A 17,772-nucleotide genomic window follows, 5' to 3' on the forward strand; every position below is an offset into this window, starting at 1 on the left:
GTTGTTAAGGAAATAAAATGAAATGAGAGGCAGCGTCTACAATAAAATCAGGTCACAGTTCCTCAAATGGTCTCCATTTTCCTGAGATAGTTCCAGGACAGGGTCCTCGTCCTGTGAAATGCTTTCCGGAAGCTCAGTCTTACTGGAGGGGAAAAAGACATGTGGGTTGGCAATGAGGTTGTGCTCATTTTCAGCACTAGGATTGGAATAAGCAGGTCTGCTAGGAGCTGCCAAGCAGCTTTGGTGGAGAAGCCCATATGGGCTGAGAGAGCCTTGTACATTCTCAGATGCCAAGCCAGAGTGTGGAGAACAGCTGAACACAGCCATCCCATCCAGGAGTTCTCAGTTCTTCTTGTAAGTTGGTTCTGCTCATCTTCAGTCTAATAAGTAATTGAACAGAAGAAAAACTGTGAGATATACAGCAGTACCTACCCAGCACAGGGGCCTTTCTCTGCTTAGCTGTGAAAAGTTTACATGCAGCACAGAGACAAGGCAAGAAGTAAACGTGACTTTGATTAGACTTTGAAACAGACCGTGACTAGCTCCAAGCACCCAGATTCTGGTGTTCATGTCAGATAATATTTATTACAAATGGTACAGGCAATAACTTGGAGGGAGTCATGTTCGAGGAACCACTGGTTAACAAGACAGGCGTCCTTTGGGTGTGTTGCTAACCTCCACTTTTCTTCCTGGTTTGTTTTGCTTTCCGGCGTTTTAGGATGGTGTAGTTTGCATACACTGTATATTGATCTGACAAGAAGGGGACATAGAACGCCCGCAGCAGCTTTGAAGACCTGAAAAACATGGGAGGAAAGACAAAAAAAAGAATGTTACCGTTCGGAAGAATTTACCTTAGCAAAGCAGTACTGAACATAGTATAAAAGGAAATAAAATGCGGTGGTAAGGATTATGTTATACAACAGGTAGCACAGAGAAGCTTAACAAGGCTTGCTCAAGAACAAGTATCTTCGTCCCCAAGTCAGAACAGAATCTACTTAATGGGCACTAGTCTGCAAATCCTTCAGAGCAGCTATAGGTCTTTATTTATTAGAACATGCCATAGAAAGGTTCCAGGCCAATCAAAGACTGCTAACTAAAGAAATGAAATTTCTCTTTCAATGTATTATCATTTTTATTACAACTATTATTTTCCATGATACAATTTTGGAGGTATAGGGATTCCTTCCCACACCTTCCCTACCTCCCTCCCCATTTTTCCCTTCTGCTACTTCCCCCTCATAGTATCATAATGGTATAGTCATAAGAAATGAAATTCTTTTAAAATTTTTAAAATTTATTATTTTTTTATTGAAAAGGTAGATATACAGAAAGGAGGAAATAGAGAAAGATCTTCCATTCACTGATTTACTCCCCAAGTGGTACAATAGCCAAAGGTAAGTCAATCCGAACCCAGAAGTCAAGGTCTCCCGTGCATGTGCAGGGTCCCAAGGCTTTGGCCCATCCTCTACTGCTCTCCCAGGCAACAAGCAGGGAGCTGGATGGCAAGTGGAGCAGCCAGAATACAAACCACTGCCCATCTGGAGTCCTAGCAGATGCAAGGTGAGGATATAGGCTATCGCACTGGGCCTAAAAACACTTTTTTTTTTTAATTTGGAATTTTATGAGACAATTCCATAGGGTCTGGGATTTACCTACCTCCTCCCCAAATTCCCTTCCCCTAACTGATTTTCACCCATATTATTACAATAGTATAGTCCTTCATAAGCAGTCATAAGTACATCATTCTTTTAAGTGTGCCTGACATTGCTGGTACAGACAATGCTAGACAGTCCAGCATTCCCCAAATGAAAATTTTAACATCTAAACTGTTTCTCTTAGACATGCACACTCTTCAAATGCCCTGGACCTAGAGAAGTGAAGAAGCTGTGTCTGTGTGCCTGCACATGCTGTTCCAGGAATGCGCACTTCTACACACAAGTTCATGCTGTGGCAACACATCCTAGCAAATGAACATCTATCTACCTAAGAAGGAAATATGAGAACTGAAAGCCTAAATTTTTCACTTTAAAAAAACAGGTTTTTAAGGAATCTATTATTTAATCCACTAGATAGCCCTATGATGAAAATGGGCTTGGGAATCACACAGATTAAATAACACAATGGGTGCTAAAGAATAAATGATGAAGCCCTCATTCCAATTTGGATTTCAGAATTTTCATTGCTTAATTATCATAATTTACCCTGCATCCCCAGAACAAACCATTTAGATAGATAATTTTCTGGGAGAAGATGCAGGGATAGTTTTAAACTCCATATATTACTTCCTATGCTTTTCTGAGTCTGAAAATCAAAAGTTGGCCCAGTTACTGCTATCCTAAATGAGGTAGCTAAGGGGTGTGCCACTGTCAATCCTTTTCCAAATTCCAGATTTGTAAATGTCATGTCAACGTGGCATTTGTACTGGCAGTTTATCCCTGGGCTTGGCACACTCCTACAATGCCTGCACACAACGATATCATGCTTGGCATACACACCTCTTGCAAACGCTTCCTAGTTGGAACACTGGCAGTGCCCTATGCTCAGTAGAGACACACTTCTCTTCAACGGCTAACAGCTCAAGGGCTTTGATAGAGAAGAGGAACTTACAGGAGCGAGACATGCCATAAAGCAGGGCTCCCGCTAACAAACAAGAAGAAACATCACAAGCTCAAACAGAGGTTCATTTAACTCTTTTTGTCCATACAGCCCAGATAAAGTGAAGGTCGGAGCAGAAAGATACAAGTTGGAACAAATGCCTGCAAGCTTAAGGGCAGTAGAGAAGAGCTAAAATAAATGCAGTGTCATTCACGCTCTACTTGACACCATAATAGAACTTGAATATAATCATTATACATTTCTAGTCGTCTCAGCCTCTTGGTATATCATCAGGGTCCATTAAATTCAATTTTAGGTTTTCACGTTCTTTTTGGAGCAATTCTTGACTATTTAAGAGGATTGGTAGTTCATAATTATATTCCCTTTAGTCTTTCAAAGAAGAAAATTAAATTGAACTTATTTTAAAAGTAGAAGAAAAGCCCCAGTGAAGTAGCCCAGTGGCTAAAGTCCTTGCCTTGCACACACTGGGATCCTATATGGCTGCTTTGTTGAACATAGCTCAGAATCTACAATGCTTAAATTCCCTCCCATGATGGCAATGAGAACAGAATAATTCAGAAAGGAAGACATTCTCAATTTAGATAAACCAGAAGATGCAGAGACAAACAAGCACTCCAGACTAGTCATATTAAGTTGATCACACAAGCACAATTTCAGACCCTGATCTACATATAGTAATGCAATACACAAATTTCTAAGGACAAAGGAGAGTAAAATATTCTTATCTAGTTATATATTCAATAGGAAGATTTTAAGCATTTTACAATAACAATCTAAACCATCATGTGTTGCTACAGAAAAGCAATGCTATGCTTTCATTTTTTTATAATACTTGTGGCCAAATTTTGATAGTTTGTAAGTGGAAAGTACTAAAGGCAGATATAAAGGATACCTAGGAAAATACAGATGATAAAAGAAACAACTCATCAAATGATCATTCTAAATTATAAATCTAAAAATGAAACTTGTTGAGTTATGGAGAAATGGAAACAGCTGTCCTCTTACATAAAATTATGAACCAAAGGTTTCAAGAAACAATTCGAGAACTGCATTTTTATGACACAAATCCAAGAAACAAAAGTAATAAGAAGCAAGAATCTACCAGCAATGTATCTGAAATTCAGAAATCAGTGTTCCCCCAATCAAGGGAATGTGGGATAAATAAGTTAGGTTAATACATTTAATTATCACATTTTCAATTTAAACTTCCTCACTACTCTTTTGTTATTTTTATTAATTATTCACAAGCTGAAAAATATAACAAAAGGGTTCATTGGGGCCCAGCGACGTGGCCTAGTGACTAAAGTCCTTGCCTTGCATGCACCAGGATCCCATATGGGCGCTGGTTCTAATCCCGGCAGCTCCACTTCCCATCCAGCTTCCTGCTTGTGGCCTGGGAAAGCAATCAAGGACTGCCCAAAGCCTTGGGACCATGCACCCTGTGGGAGACCTGGAAGAGGTTCCTGTCTCTTGGCTTCGGATCCGTCGTTGCGCTCACTTGGGGAGTGAATCATCGGATGGAAGATCTTCCTCTCTGTCTCTCCTCCTCTCTGTATATCTGACTTTCCAATAAAAATAAATAAATCTTTTTTTTTTAAAAAAAAGGGTTCATTGGATTGAGACTAATTGTTGATGACTACTTGCATGACATGCTGACAGATCATGGTAAGAGTTCAAATGAATGAATGAAGTTCAAATGAAGAATTCAGAAAAACTTGGGTTTTCTGAAAAAAAAAAAAGTATATATCACCAAAAATACTGACTGGTCTTATTGCAAAAGGCAAGCTGATATTTAAGTAGACAAATATGTAAGAACTGCACAATGGAGACTACGGTACCAGGAAGCAAAGATCCATTGGAGCAGACATCACTATTCCCAATAAGAGGACTCCCAGTGAAAAAGTTAAATATGCCTTGTCAGTACAATACTAGATTTTCTACCATTGCCTGTACCTACAATACCAGGATGTACTCAAATATCAAAATGATAAAACTTGTAAGTAACTATTACTATGGTCTATACTATAATAATGGGGAAAACGGTGGGAGGGAAGCTTGGGGAGGGACAAAGGGAGAAATCCTTACACTTATAAAACTATGTCATGGAAAATAATAATAAAAATTTTTTAAAAGCAGGCTGAGGGGCCCAGCACAGTGGCCTAGTGGCCAAAGTCCTTGCCTTGCATGCACCAGGATCCTATATGGGTGCCAGTACTAATCCCGGCAGCCTTGCTTCCCATCCAGCTCCCTGCTTGTGGCCTGGGAGAACAGTTGAGGATGGCCCAAAGCCTTAGAACCCTGCACCCATGTGGGAGACCTGGAGGAAGTTCCTGGCTCCTGGCTTCAGATCGGCACAGCTCCAGCCGTTGTGGTCAACAAACGTAAAATGTAAGACACTGACTGAATCAAAAATAAGCTTTTTAAAAATTTATTTTTATTGGAAAGTCAGATTTACAGAAAGAAGGAGAGACAGAGAGGAAGATCTTCCATCCAATGATTCACTCTACAAGCTGCCACAATGGCTGAGCCAAACTGAAGCCTGGAGCCAGGAGCTTCTTCCAGGTCTTCCACTTGGATGCAGGGTCCCAAGGCTATGGGGCTATCGTTGACCGTTTTTCCAAGCCACAGGCAGGAAGCTGCATGGAAAGTGAAGCACCTGGGACACAAACCAGCACTCATATGGGATCCCAACATGTGCAAGGCGAAGACATTAGCCATTAGGCTACCACACCAGGCCCGGTCAAAATATTTCTAATAAATATAACAAAGGAGCACCATATAGACTATAAAAATTGGTCTTGTTTTCATTATGATGATGAATATTCCATCAGCAAAAATGACAAAGGATTTGAATAGAGAGGAGAGAGGCAATGGTCAATAAAAATAAGAAATGTTCATCCCAGTAGCTAACATACCAGTTAAGACACCATTCGTGTTCCACATCAGGGTACCTGGGTTTGATAGTACCTGTGGCTCCTGTTATTCAGCTCCCAACAGTGCAGACCATTAGAGGCGGAAGTGATGGCTCAAACAACTGGAGTCTACACTGGAGACCTAGACTGCGTTCCCAGTGCCACCTGATGCTGGTATTTGGAGGAGAGAACCAGCAGATGTGAGAGCAAATGCGCGCTCTCTCACTATATTTAAGCACATTTAAAAATAAGTAACTATCCAGATAAATTCTGGCTATTCATATACACACACACATATTTACCTCTCAAATGTTAAAAAGTTCAAATAAAAAATGAAGGCCAGTCTTTCTGTAATTACGAATATACAAAATTACACACAATTTCCAAAAATCGAATTTGCAAAAGCTGAAAAGTCTTGAAGGTATTAAATACCAGTGAGGAATCAGGAAAAAATACTGCTAGTGAAAAGTATAAACTTATAGCTACTTGGGAAGGCAATTTTAATATTATCAAAACAAAAATTACGTAATTCTGTGATATAGCAGATTTTCATTTTGTACTTTATATCATCTTAGTTTCTTCTTTTGCAAACAAGCTGCTTTCCTTTCCATTTGTTATAATAACTAATGTCAGACACACAAAAAATTATGTGAACTATACTACTTAAAATAACTTTTAAAAATTAGGACATGTTTTCATTGGGTTTTGTAATTATTTTCAATTTATTGCAATGGCAGAGAGAGAGAACGAAAGGGCAAGCTTCTACCAGCTGGCTCACTTCCCAAATGCCTCAATGGTCTGGGCTAGGCTAGGTGGAAGCCAGAAACTGGAACACCAACCTAGTTTCCCACTTGGGAGGCAGGACCCAATTACCTGAGCCTTCATCATCTTCTCCCAGGGTCAGTGATCAGAAGTGGAGTGGAGACTCAAACCTGGACACTCCATAAGGGATGTGGGCAGCATCTTAACAGTTGTGATTAACACCCACCCCTGATACTTGTTTTTAAAAAGGGAAATCTCAAGCTCCTCAAAAGTAAAGGACAAAATTAATTCTTAAGGAATCAGTCTCTTCTCAAAAGGCTTATTGCGGTTGGGAAAAACAATACAAATGATACATAATCAAATTTAGCCTGCACTAAATATAAATAGTTCACTAACAAGTTCAAAGTAACAACAAATAATCCACAGAGAAGTCCAATGCTGAGGGATACCTGAGTATGGAAGAACCATTTAACATATTTCATTTCATTTTACCCACCTAATATTCCAAGCTATGGTAAGCATGAAAAATAACTTGCCCAGCCATAAGCAAATCCATAGGTATCTCAGTTTAAATGCTCTGTTCACTCAGCAGTCACTAAGGATGGACTGAACAAGTTCCAAAGTTGCCATGACCCCAAAGTCGTTGCTTGCTTGTCTTATACCTCACCTTGTACCATTTTCCTCCTGGCCCTCTCTAGTCCAACTACATTCATTAGTCTCCTTGCAGTTCTTTTCTTTAAAAACACAATTCCTTTTTTTGCGTATGCTATTCCCGTGGTCGGGAGAGGTTGTGCAGCCTATCTTTACAGGACTGAGTCTATGTCATTTTTCACGTCCTGGCTTAAGGTCCACCTTCTTTCAGACGTTTTCCAATCATCGTAGGAAACCCTGGGTTCCACTTCCCTCATTTTCTCAGGACACTTGTGTGTTTCTTCCTTACGCCTGACACAGTCTATAATCATTTGTTGGCTAACTTGTTTGTTATCTCCCCTCCCACATTCAGATTCCAGGAGTCAAATTTATTTTATTTATCAATATGTGTCTGGCCTATGCTAAATGCTGGAACATGAATATGTAAAGGACAAACAGACTAATAAAGGGAGCAAGGGAATTTTATTACAAATGACATGTGAGTTTAATTCATCTTAAATGTGAGTTTAAGTCAATCACAAGTGACTGAGCACCACACCAAGTGACAGGTTAAATGCCTGCATTCCAAAAATGAACAAGAAAAGAGTACTTCATCTGAATGACAAATTTCAAGTCCAACTGGGTTCATGATTTGGAATAATCATCTTGCTAAGGATAAACACAGGCTTAGCTACTTCAAGAGATCCAGGAAACATCTGACTCTGCTATGATCTGTCAGTGTATAATCGTTAAGAAATTCTGCATCAAATAATGAGTTCCTTTTTCTAAATAGTGTGCTCTGGAAGCATGAAAGCATTTTCTGGTAAGATGGGCCACAAAATATGTAAAAGGTAGGCATAAATACAAAGAAAAGCTACAAGAATCTCTCATCGGAGAGAACTGGAATAACGCTTTTTGGAAGATGAGTCTCCCTCCCCCTTGTATATTCTGATTATAATTTTTAACTTTTTCTTTTTTTCTTAAGTGTTAGCCATGTTTAACACACAAGGTCACTGATTTCTTCTAGAAGATGAAGTAAGGAAACTGCTAATATACTGCCAGGCTCCTTCTCACCTTAGAGCTAGGATGGGAAGATTTATATATATGATATATATGTACATATTTGTTAATCAAAAGAACTGGCTTTCATTATTCATTTATAATGTTATAGCTGCTGTTCTTGATTAATTTCTTGACCATAAACAGTTTCAATATGTTAAGCTTAACTGGAGCATTTTGAATTTGTGTTATTGCTGCTAGGAAAAAGGAAATCAAACTGGGTATTTCCTGTGTGTGAAAGAGCAAAAAGGGCAAGGTGAATGTTGAAATAATGTGTGAACACACATGGAAACAAAGACCAGACTGAATCACAAACCGGAACAGAACAGAACAATACACACAACAATGGCTGTACTGAAGTGAGCCACCAAGTGCCGCCTTGGGGAAGCACACAGCATCATAACCTGGGGAGATGTGAAATGCATGCTTTTATCATGGGAACTGAAATATTTCCCCTCCCAGCAAGAAAGTCATCCAAGCGATTCAAGGATGAAGCAGACCTGCACAAAGCGACTGCCCACTGCCGGAACAACATAATTAGCTAGCGGCTCAGAATGTTTTTTAATTCAATGACCAGCCCCATTTATCAGGGCCAGAGAGCATTCCGCTGTGGAGATTTCAATCGGCTCCTGCTGACGTCAATGGGAGACTAGCTGCCAGTCCCTATGTCACCAGTTCAGCAGGCACAAATGGAAATGCTGGGTCAATTTTTTATTTTAAAAAGGAAACATTCTAGGGTTGAGGCTTTCTTTTCTATTTTTATCTTTCTATCTAGCCCCATCCCAACCATCCTTTCAAACATTAACATCCCCAGTAAACCTGTAATCTAAGTCTTTCTCCAGATCTCCTTCCAGCTGGGGCTTTCTCTCTTTTACTACTCACATTTCAAAATTTCCACAACTCTCACTGCACAACAGAACTTTCTATACCATTTCAGAATTCCCTGAAGATGATCATAATCAACCACAGTGAGTACCATACAAAGAAATTTAAGAATGGCTCAAAAAACTGGTATAAAACAAGATGGTGACTACTACTTAATAGTCACTAATAGGAAATGGGGTGACTATTACTCTAAATAAAGGTCAATGACTAATGCAGAGGTAACTTTTAATCTCTTTCACAAAAGGGAGTGGACACAGGAGCAATACACTGTATTTCACACTCCACTAAAATGTCAGTCCCTGAAGACAGAACTGTGTCTGATTGCTGTATCTCTAGTTTATTATCTGATATATTTCTTAAAGATCTTTTATTTGTTTTATTGCAAAGTCAGATTTACAGAAAGGAAAGACACAGAGAAAGATCTTCTATCCGTTCATTTACTGTCCAAATGGCTACAACGGCTGGAGCTTCAAAGCCAGGAGCCAGGACTTTTTTCCGGGACTCCCATGCAGATACAAGGTCCCAAGACTTAGGGCCATCCTCTACTGCTTTCCCTGACCACAAGCAAGGTGCTGGAATGGAAGTGGAACAGCCAGGAAATGAACCAGCATCCATATGGCATCCCTGAACATGCAAGGTGAGGAATTTAGCCATTAGGCTATTGTTACAGGCCCATTATCTAGTATTTTTTAAAGTATTATTGTTTCATTTAAGGGAATGTATAATAACTTTCTAAAATAATAGAGATCCAGATGTTAAGATACAATGCAGTATGCATCTCTACTTCCAAGTCAAAGATGGACTCCCAATAAAACTGTTGGATATATCTTGATAAACAGATACTGGACTGTCTGACACTGAACCCACAATGTCAGGATACACTTAAACAGCAGAATGATAAGACTTATCTCTGCTTATGAAAGACCGTATTATTGAACCTGGTAGGTAGCCTAGCGGCTAAATTCTCACCTTGTACACTCCAGGATCCCATATGGGCGTCAGTTCATGTCCCGGCAGCACTGCTTTCCACCCAGCTCCCTGCCTGTGGCCTGGAAAAGCAGTGGAGGACAGCCCAAAGCCTTGGGACTCTGCATCCGCACGGGAGACCCAGAAGCTCCTGGCTTTGGATCAGCTCAGTTCTGGCCATTGTGGCCACTTGGGGAGTGAATCAATGGATGGAAGATCTTCCTCTCTGTCGCTCCTCTCTGTATATCTGACTTTCCAATAAAAATAAATAATTTTTTTTTAAAAAAGACTATATACTATCGTAACAATAAGGGAGAAACCAGTTTTGGGAGAGGGAATTTGGGGAAGATGTAAGGGAATCTCAGAGCCTATGGAATTGTGTCATAAAATCAAAAATAAAATAGAAGAAATAAAAGTATTATTGTTTAAATGTTAGACAGGCAGAGAGAGGGTCCTTATCTTCGGGATCATGCACAAAAGATCTGCACAACACTAAGGGATAGACCAGAAAAAAGAACTAAATATTCAATCCATATATTCTATGTGGACCCAAATATCTGAGCCATCATTGCTGCCTCCCAGGGTACACATAAGCACAAAGGTGGATTAGAGGTGGAGGGGCTAGGACTTTTTCACCAAGCCCTTTGATAAGGGATGCCGAAGTTCATGGCAGTGTCTTAACAGTTGTTTGTACCACATGCCTACCCATTTTCTGCCCCAGCTTCTGAAATAATGCCACAGAACATGTGTGATAAATAGCCTGTGACTGAATGAACACTATGTCCTAACTCTAAAATCTAGGTATCTAGTTTACCTCTTCCCCTTCTCTGCAATGCTCATAATCCACCAGGAAAAGGAAATGGTATGAAATTCTTCTCTTCCCAATGAAGTCCTAAAGCATCAAGTGGAGCACAGCAAATGGAGAGCTTCCAGCATGTGTTCAGGGAGAGGGGAGCAGCAGTGTTTCACAGAATGGTACAGTGCAAACAAGATAGGGGAGGTGTCAATATTAGTAAAGAAAATACTGCTGCAAAGGGTCAAGTAACCTCTCCAGTTCACACAGAATTCATGGAATTATGATTAAACTGCAGCCAGTAAGAAGCTTTATTTTTCAGTAGCCATGTTCAACAGACCCTTGACATTCAGTGAATGACGTTCCTGGTTTTGACCATTTGGAGCAACCTCCAAAATGTAGCGATAAGGAAGTCCACTGACATTCAAATTGGAATCATGGCACTGTGAAGCTGATGAATGTGAATATCCTACTGACGTGATGCCTTAACACCTGGCGTAACATTACAACCTCCTGACCAGTCAATTACCTTTACCCAGAGTTCAGAATGAGAGAATTGAGAAAGAACTGCTATTAGGTAACTGGCCACTCCGACCTCTAGTCCCACCAAGGTTGCTGAGCCAATGTTCTTCACCAGCTTTTGTCCTGCTGATCACTACTCAGATATTTAGGTACTAGAAGCTTCACCTACCATCCCTGTGGGGAAGAAGCCAGTAGTGCTCTGTTCCTGTCCTCTGGTCCCTCATATGGGCTACTTCTTTGTGACAAAAAGTGGCTGCACTAGAGACCTCATCAGGTAGACGATTCTAGCAAGCTTTATGGAAAAAAAAAAGTAACTTACTCATCTTTATTACCAAATGCTTCTGCAGAAATTCTATTTCACTTTAAAGGATTTTAAAAAAAAATAATTATTGATTCGTTGATTTGACAGGGAGAGAGAGAATAAAGAAAAAGAGAGAAGCAAAATTCCCTTTTGTTGGTTCAATACCCAAATACCTGAGAGGCCAGAGCTTGGATCAAAACTGGAGCGGGGAATGCAATCTAGTTCTCCCCAGTGGGTGGTAGGAACCCAATTACTTGCACCATCACTGTTTCCTACTAAAGTGTGCATTAGCAGGAAGCTGCAATCGGAAACCAAAGCCAAGAGCTGAATCCAGACATTCTGATACATGACGGGACATATAAATCAGCACTGTAACTGGTAAACCAGTTTCTTCCTTTTTGCTTTAACATAAATCTGGGTAGGACAGCAAATAACAAGTATTGTCTGAGACCTCTAATGTGTTTAAAGTTGTGAGAATCAACATGACATATGGTTTGAACTCTCAAGAAACAGAAGACAGACTTCAAATGATGTCAGCTGCTTGTCCTAAGCTAGCTAAAAGCAGTGGTCCTTAAACACAAAGTATGCTCTCCAAACCTGGGTGTCTACAGCATGGTCTTAACAGTCTCCTTGTGGAGAACTAATTTCACAATAAAAAGCAGACTCCCTGAGCTTCATGAAAAATGAAAAAAAAAAGAAAAGATTATTTTCCATTAAATAACAGCAGAGCTGAAAAACATAAATAAGCGCAAAGGAAGCACCAATTTCTTTGAAACCAAACCAAGCTTGGGGCAGCTCTGTCACAAACAAAGGGTCTCAAGAAAGTATTTGGAGAATTAGAACCAAAAGCACAAAAGTGAAAGCAATCAAAAAGAAAGCATAGGAAACAAATCAGCTGATAAAGCAGCATTCCCATCCCTTCTTCCTCATTGTTTCTAATTATCCTTGGCAGCAACAAGGGAGCCATGAGCACCATCGTGATTGACACACAAGGAAAATACTTGAGCACTTCAATTACTGCTTAGGAGAGAGAACTAATTTTACCCAAAGGATCAGAACACCAGCTGAGGCATCCCCAACTGTTGGCCTGCGACCAGATTCAGCCATGGGAGGTGGTCTCCCTTTCCACCTAAGTACTCAGAAGCTGCAGATGGAAACATTTTGTTTACCATATGTCTCTTCTCTAAGAAATCGACTTCAAAGAGAAATTTTTTAGTAAGAGCTGTGATAGCTTTAATTCGTGTCCATAAGTTCTTTAACCTCTCCACCCTTGAGCAAGGGCCATTCAAGTGGCATGGTTCCCGTCAACAGAATTAAGGTGAAATCCTATGGTGTGACTTTCTAGTCCAGGTCATTAAAAAACAACAACAACAACAACAAACAGTTTTTAAGATGCTCACCCTTGGAAGTCAGCCACCCAAGTAAGTCCACATGCAGGTGGTCTGGCTAGCAGCCTCAGCTGAGATCGAGACTACAGCCAGCATCAACCACCAAACAAGTGTGTGAGGGAGCCTTTGAAGTGTCTCCAGCCCAGGCCACACCATCTGACAGCCACTGCATAAGGGATCCTGAGTAAGAATTGACTGCTTGAGCCAAATCAGCTTCCGTAAGAGAAAGGAATAAACTATTATTGTTTCACACCACTAAGTTTGTTACACAGCAGTAACTGGAACAAAAGCCTCCAACTCATCTGACACTTATGCTGATTATGCCCATGGTCTTAGTATACTCCAGAAAGAAAGAGCTCTGCTTATGCTAGGGTTAGAGGCTGTGGAAGACAAAGGTTCCCAACAATCAGAATGCCCTACAAAAATGGATATGTTGCTATAGACTATGCAGTACAGCTCATTATTTCTTCAAGGCGAAAAAAGCACAGCCTTAGCAAAAATCCTTCAGAGCAGAAGTTCAGTAGACACTGAGACTCCTGTGCAGCACTTGTTAATAGCACAGACCTCTCCTTACTGATGGAGAACTGCTGTAACTTTCTGTGTCTAGTTTTCACCTATGACTATACATTTACAAGATTTGTAATCCTGCCAGAAGTTACCCATGTTGTCTTTGGCCTTAGTCAAACCAGTCTAAAATTCAGTTAGACAAGTGTAATATGCTCTAAAATAGGGCAGAATGAAATCTCATGACTGAGACCACAGGTGAAGGCAAACTAACCAAGACAACAGGAACCTATACTGAAGGAGGAAACAATGGGCAGAGAGTGGCAAAGCAAAGCCTCCCAAGTTGTCTCTGAAGCAGCAAGCAGGCCCTGTTGTTCAGGGTGGCCAGCCCTAACGTTCTAAAGAGCTATGCCCATCAGACTCCAGTGGCTAGTCCTCTCAGAGCACAAGGAAAGGGACTCACCACTGCGCTAATAACTTACTGCAACACTTCCCCTTTACTCCCTCTAGGGAACCTCAGAGTAGGCATTACATCCACCCACTTGGGGAGCTATTTTATACAAGCAGCAATTATATCACACTTCAAAGAAAGGAAAAGAGTCCTGTCTTATTTTAGAAAGCATGTAATGTGAGATGACCACATGGCAACAAACGTGTCTAGGTTTAAAAAGTTATACCATCAGTTTAATTAGAACTCATATCCTGTGAGTCTAATAAACCTTTCAAAATTTTTACAGATTCATGTGTGTATGTATTGATTTGAAAGGCAGAGACAGACAAACTGAGCTATCACCCACAGGCTCACTCCCTATTATGCCAACAGCCAGGACTGGGCCAGGCTGGAGCTGGGAGCTAGGAACTCAATCCACACAAGTAGTACATGCAGTCGATGTGGTAGATATTCATCATCACTGTTTCCAGGGTCCACTTTAGCAGGAAGTAGTAAGCTGCAGAACCAGAAATCAAACCCAGGCACCCTGGCATCGAATGTAGGCATCCTAAACACTATGCCCAATGCCTGTCTCAATAAACCTTCATTAAATGAGCCAATTAGACATGGTAAACTGGGAAAGAAGAGAATGTGGCTGGGTAGCTACTATGTGCAACTGGACACTAGAAAATGCTTAAGATCTTCTGCCTGATCTTCGCTCAAGCTAATTGGATCTGGGGTTTCAAGGCCTCTAAGCAGAGAGCTCTCTCTGCCTTTCAAAATTAAGGAGAACACCTGAGCTGCCATTCTCCTAAACAAGATAATTATTTTGATCCTACTCAATGGGCACTTCTCCCTGAATCCAACAATGAGAATCTTAGGTAATTCTTTCCTCTTTAGAATCAGCGTTGAGGTTCCATGGTGTAACGGTTAGCACTCTGGACTCTGAATCAGCATTGATTTAATCCCACTTTCCCTTTAAGCCTCAGCTCACGCATTATCTCCTGTAGGAAGCCTCTTCCATGTCTCTCCCTCTTCAAAGTTCTGGTTCATAATGTGGGTCTCAATGATCTCAAACTACCTTTAAGCTGTTATGGTGTGTGTAGAATTTCTTACAAAATTCATCTTTTTCATGAGAAAATTCTCCATCTAAATTGCTCTTTTCACACTCCTTCAAAAATCTAACTCTCTAACAGATATTGAACAAAGATTTTGATTGCCACATATGCCTAACCAGCTGCCTTAAGATACAACAAGAAATCTTCTTGCTGTTCTTAACTCTTGCAGCACCCTGTACCTTTCCTGTAAAGTACATAATACTGATGTGTGTGTGTGTGTACTTTATCTACTTCCTATTTACTATTACTAAATGTTTGTGCCATTTATTTACTGCCAGGCCCCATTCTATTTTAAGATCCAAGAGGACATGGACCACCACCATTAACTATCCAAGACCCATCACAGACCCTAGCAGTATCCAATAAAAGACCTTCAGTTGGATGGATGACAGAGTGACAGACAACAGAAGACGACATTATGTCAAAGAAATGAACTGGAGAGAGAGGTAAATCTAGATTTTAAGGATTTAAACATCGAAGAAACTAAACACTATACCTTTTGTGTCACACTCTTATTAAAACCTTCTTTCCTTCTAAAACACCCAGAAAACAGTTGGGCCCAGTGCCTTGTCCAATCAAGGATATTACTTCTGGATGGATTGTTAACTCCTTGTTACATAAATTTGCTCAAGTACTGCAACCACTGTGTGAAGAACACAGAACAGTCCCCATGAACTAGCTTGGAGGCATTTCAGGATTGTGCTCCCCTAAGCATTTCACGTTCCCAGTGGCAGCTATCCGGCACAGAGATACTGACAGTAGCGTCCTACTTAATTAGCCAAAGTCAGCAACATGAGATGTCACGGTGTGATGGATATAAATTGCTGTGGAAAGGCAGGCTGTAGGATCCTGCTGTTTCTGCAGTTGGGTCATTAGATACAAGGAAATGCTGAGGATAATCACTACAAAGAAACAGCATAATTCCTTGCTAATTAATTGAGAGGTCTGACATCTCTATAATGCTTCCCGACTGAAAAGCACTTTTGCGTATCCACTCACATTCAATTCTTTCAGCCTTCCCATAAAATAGATAAAATGCTGTTATTTCTGTTGCACTAATGCAGAAACGTAGGAATCAGAGAGGTGCCAATAGCAAGTGAGCAGGATTAAGTTCACAGGACTTCCATCCACATGCTGCCTTCACTGTACTGTACACATCTTCTTGTAAATTGTCTCCTCAGTTCTTTTTTTGTTTTTTAAATTTGAGAAGACAGCAAAAGGGAAGCACTTCTTCATTCACTGCTTCATTCCTAAATGCCTGCAATAAAGGAGGCCAAGCCAGGCACAAGTTGAGACACAGGAACTTTAATCCAGGTCTCCCACTTCAATTGTTAGAAACATAATGGCTGGAGTCATCACCACTGCCTCCCAGGAAGCAGGAGTCAGGATCCAGAGCCAGGAATCCAACCCAGGTATTTCAGGGTGGTACAAGGGCATCTTAACTGCTAAATTAATCATCCTTTCCCCATCTCAATTCTTAACCCAAGAGATTCCTTGACTCACTCCTTCCTTCTCAACTTCCTAAGACTATTTATTTGTAAGGTGGAGTTACACACACGTAAAGACAGAGAGCCAGAGAAATCTTCCATCTGCAGGTTCACTCTCCAAATGGCCATATCAGGTTAGGCGCAAGTCAGCAGGTAGGGGCTCCATCCAGCTCTCCCCCATAGATGTAGGGGTCCAAAGATGAGAGGCATCCCATATGGTTGATAGCTCATGTCCTGGCTGTTCCACTTCCCATCCAGCTCCCTGTTTATGACCTGGGAAGGCAGCAGAGGATGGCCCAAGCTCTTTAGCCCCTGCACCCATGTGGGAAGCCCAAACTGTCTCAGCTCTGGCCACTAAGGTCATTTAGGGAGTGAATCAGTGGATGGAACATCTTTCTCTGTCTTGCCTTCTCTCTGTGCCTTTCAAATAAAAGCAAATACATCTTTTAAAAATTAATTTCTGATTGTCACACCAGTTAAGAAAGTGCCTGGGTTTCAAGTCCTGCCTATAACAGCTAATTCAAAGTTAATGCTGATGTATACGCTGGGAGGCAAGAAGTGATAACTCAAGTACTTGGGTGCTTGATAATCTTGTGGAAGGCCTAGACTGAGTTTCTGGTTCCTGGCTTTGGCCTATATCAGACCTTCACATTGCTGGTATTTGGAAGTGAGTGAACATTTAAAAAACTAAATTCTGCTCTGTGAAACACCTCAAGAGAATGAGAAAGTGAGGCACAAAGTGGAAAGAGCCTGTGAAAGATATCTAATAAAGGAATGATATCTAAAGTGAGGATGCTGAGGTGGAATCATTTGGAGGGAGAATGGAATGATCTTTAAGGGTCAGACCAAAGCACCAGCACACGTGGGAGACCTGAACTGGAATAGCTGGCAGCAAACATCACTGAATACCACTTGCTGACACACATACAAGCTAGGGTTAGGGACCTACCTGTCAGGACTAGATCACAGTATTCCCCAGTGAGAATTTTGGAACGGGGGGTGGGTGATGTTATGCAGGGCCAGGACAATAAGCAACACGCAGAATAATCAGGTCTAGGGGCAGAATATGCTGGGAGGGGCATGTGGGCTCACTGTTGTGAAACTGCAATCTCTGCTGGCATGTTCAAGACCTGTGGCTGTGAATAGGCCTGGTTGGGGAGCTAATGGGATGTCCTAGCTAGGCTGGGGTTCTCTCTGGTGAGCATGAGAGCCTTAATGGGGCAGCAGGCTGAGCTGGACATGGCTGTAGTCTCCCTCAGCATGGGTATACACTAGGTCTGGGGATGTGCCAGACTGGGCTAAACTAGAGAACCCACTGGTACTTGTGAGAGCCAGGGCGGGTGTAGAACAGGATGGGCTAGGTCTCAGCTCACACTGAACCATGTGAGAGCTGTGTCTG

General features: G+C 41.1%; 1 protein-coding gene across 5 annotated transcripts in view; it reads right to left on the minus strand.

Moving 5' to 3' along the window:
• Positions 1-375: 375 nt before the first annotated feature.
• The window catches only part of ALG9 (ALG9 alpha-1,2-mannosyltransferase), a 94,344-nt gene continuing 76,947 nt past the window's right edge, over positions 376-17,772 (minus strand). For 4 of the 5 annotated variants that reach the window (XM_040976924.1, XM_040976921.1, XM_040976920.1 and 1 more), the window contains one exon: positions 566-794. In XM_040976924.1, coding sequence (XP_040832858.1) covers positions 671-794 — 124 coding nt within the window. In that variant the 3' untranslated portion in view covers positions 566-670. Of the gene's footprint in view, positions 381-565; positions 795-17,772 lie in introns of those variants that run through there. The other variant, XM_040976922.1, reaches the window with a different exon arrangement.

The sequence above is a fragment of the Ochotona curzoniae genome, unplaced genomic scaffold (assembly GCF_017591425.1).
Source record: "Ochotona curzoniae isolate NIBS_2020 unplaced genomic scaffold, NIBS_Ocur_1.0 contig_2723, whole genome shotgun sequence".
Classification (NCBI taxonomy): domain Eukaryota; kingdom Metazoa; phylum Chordata; class Mammalia; order Lagomorpha; family Ochotonidae; genus Ochotona; species Ochotona curzoniae.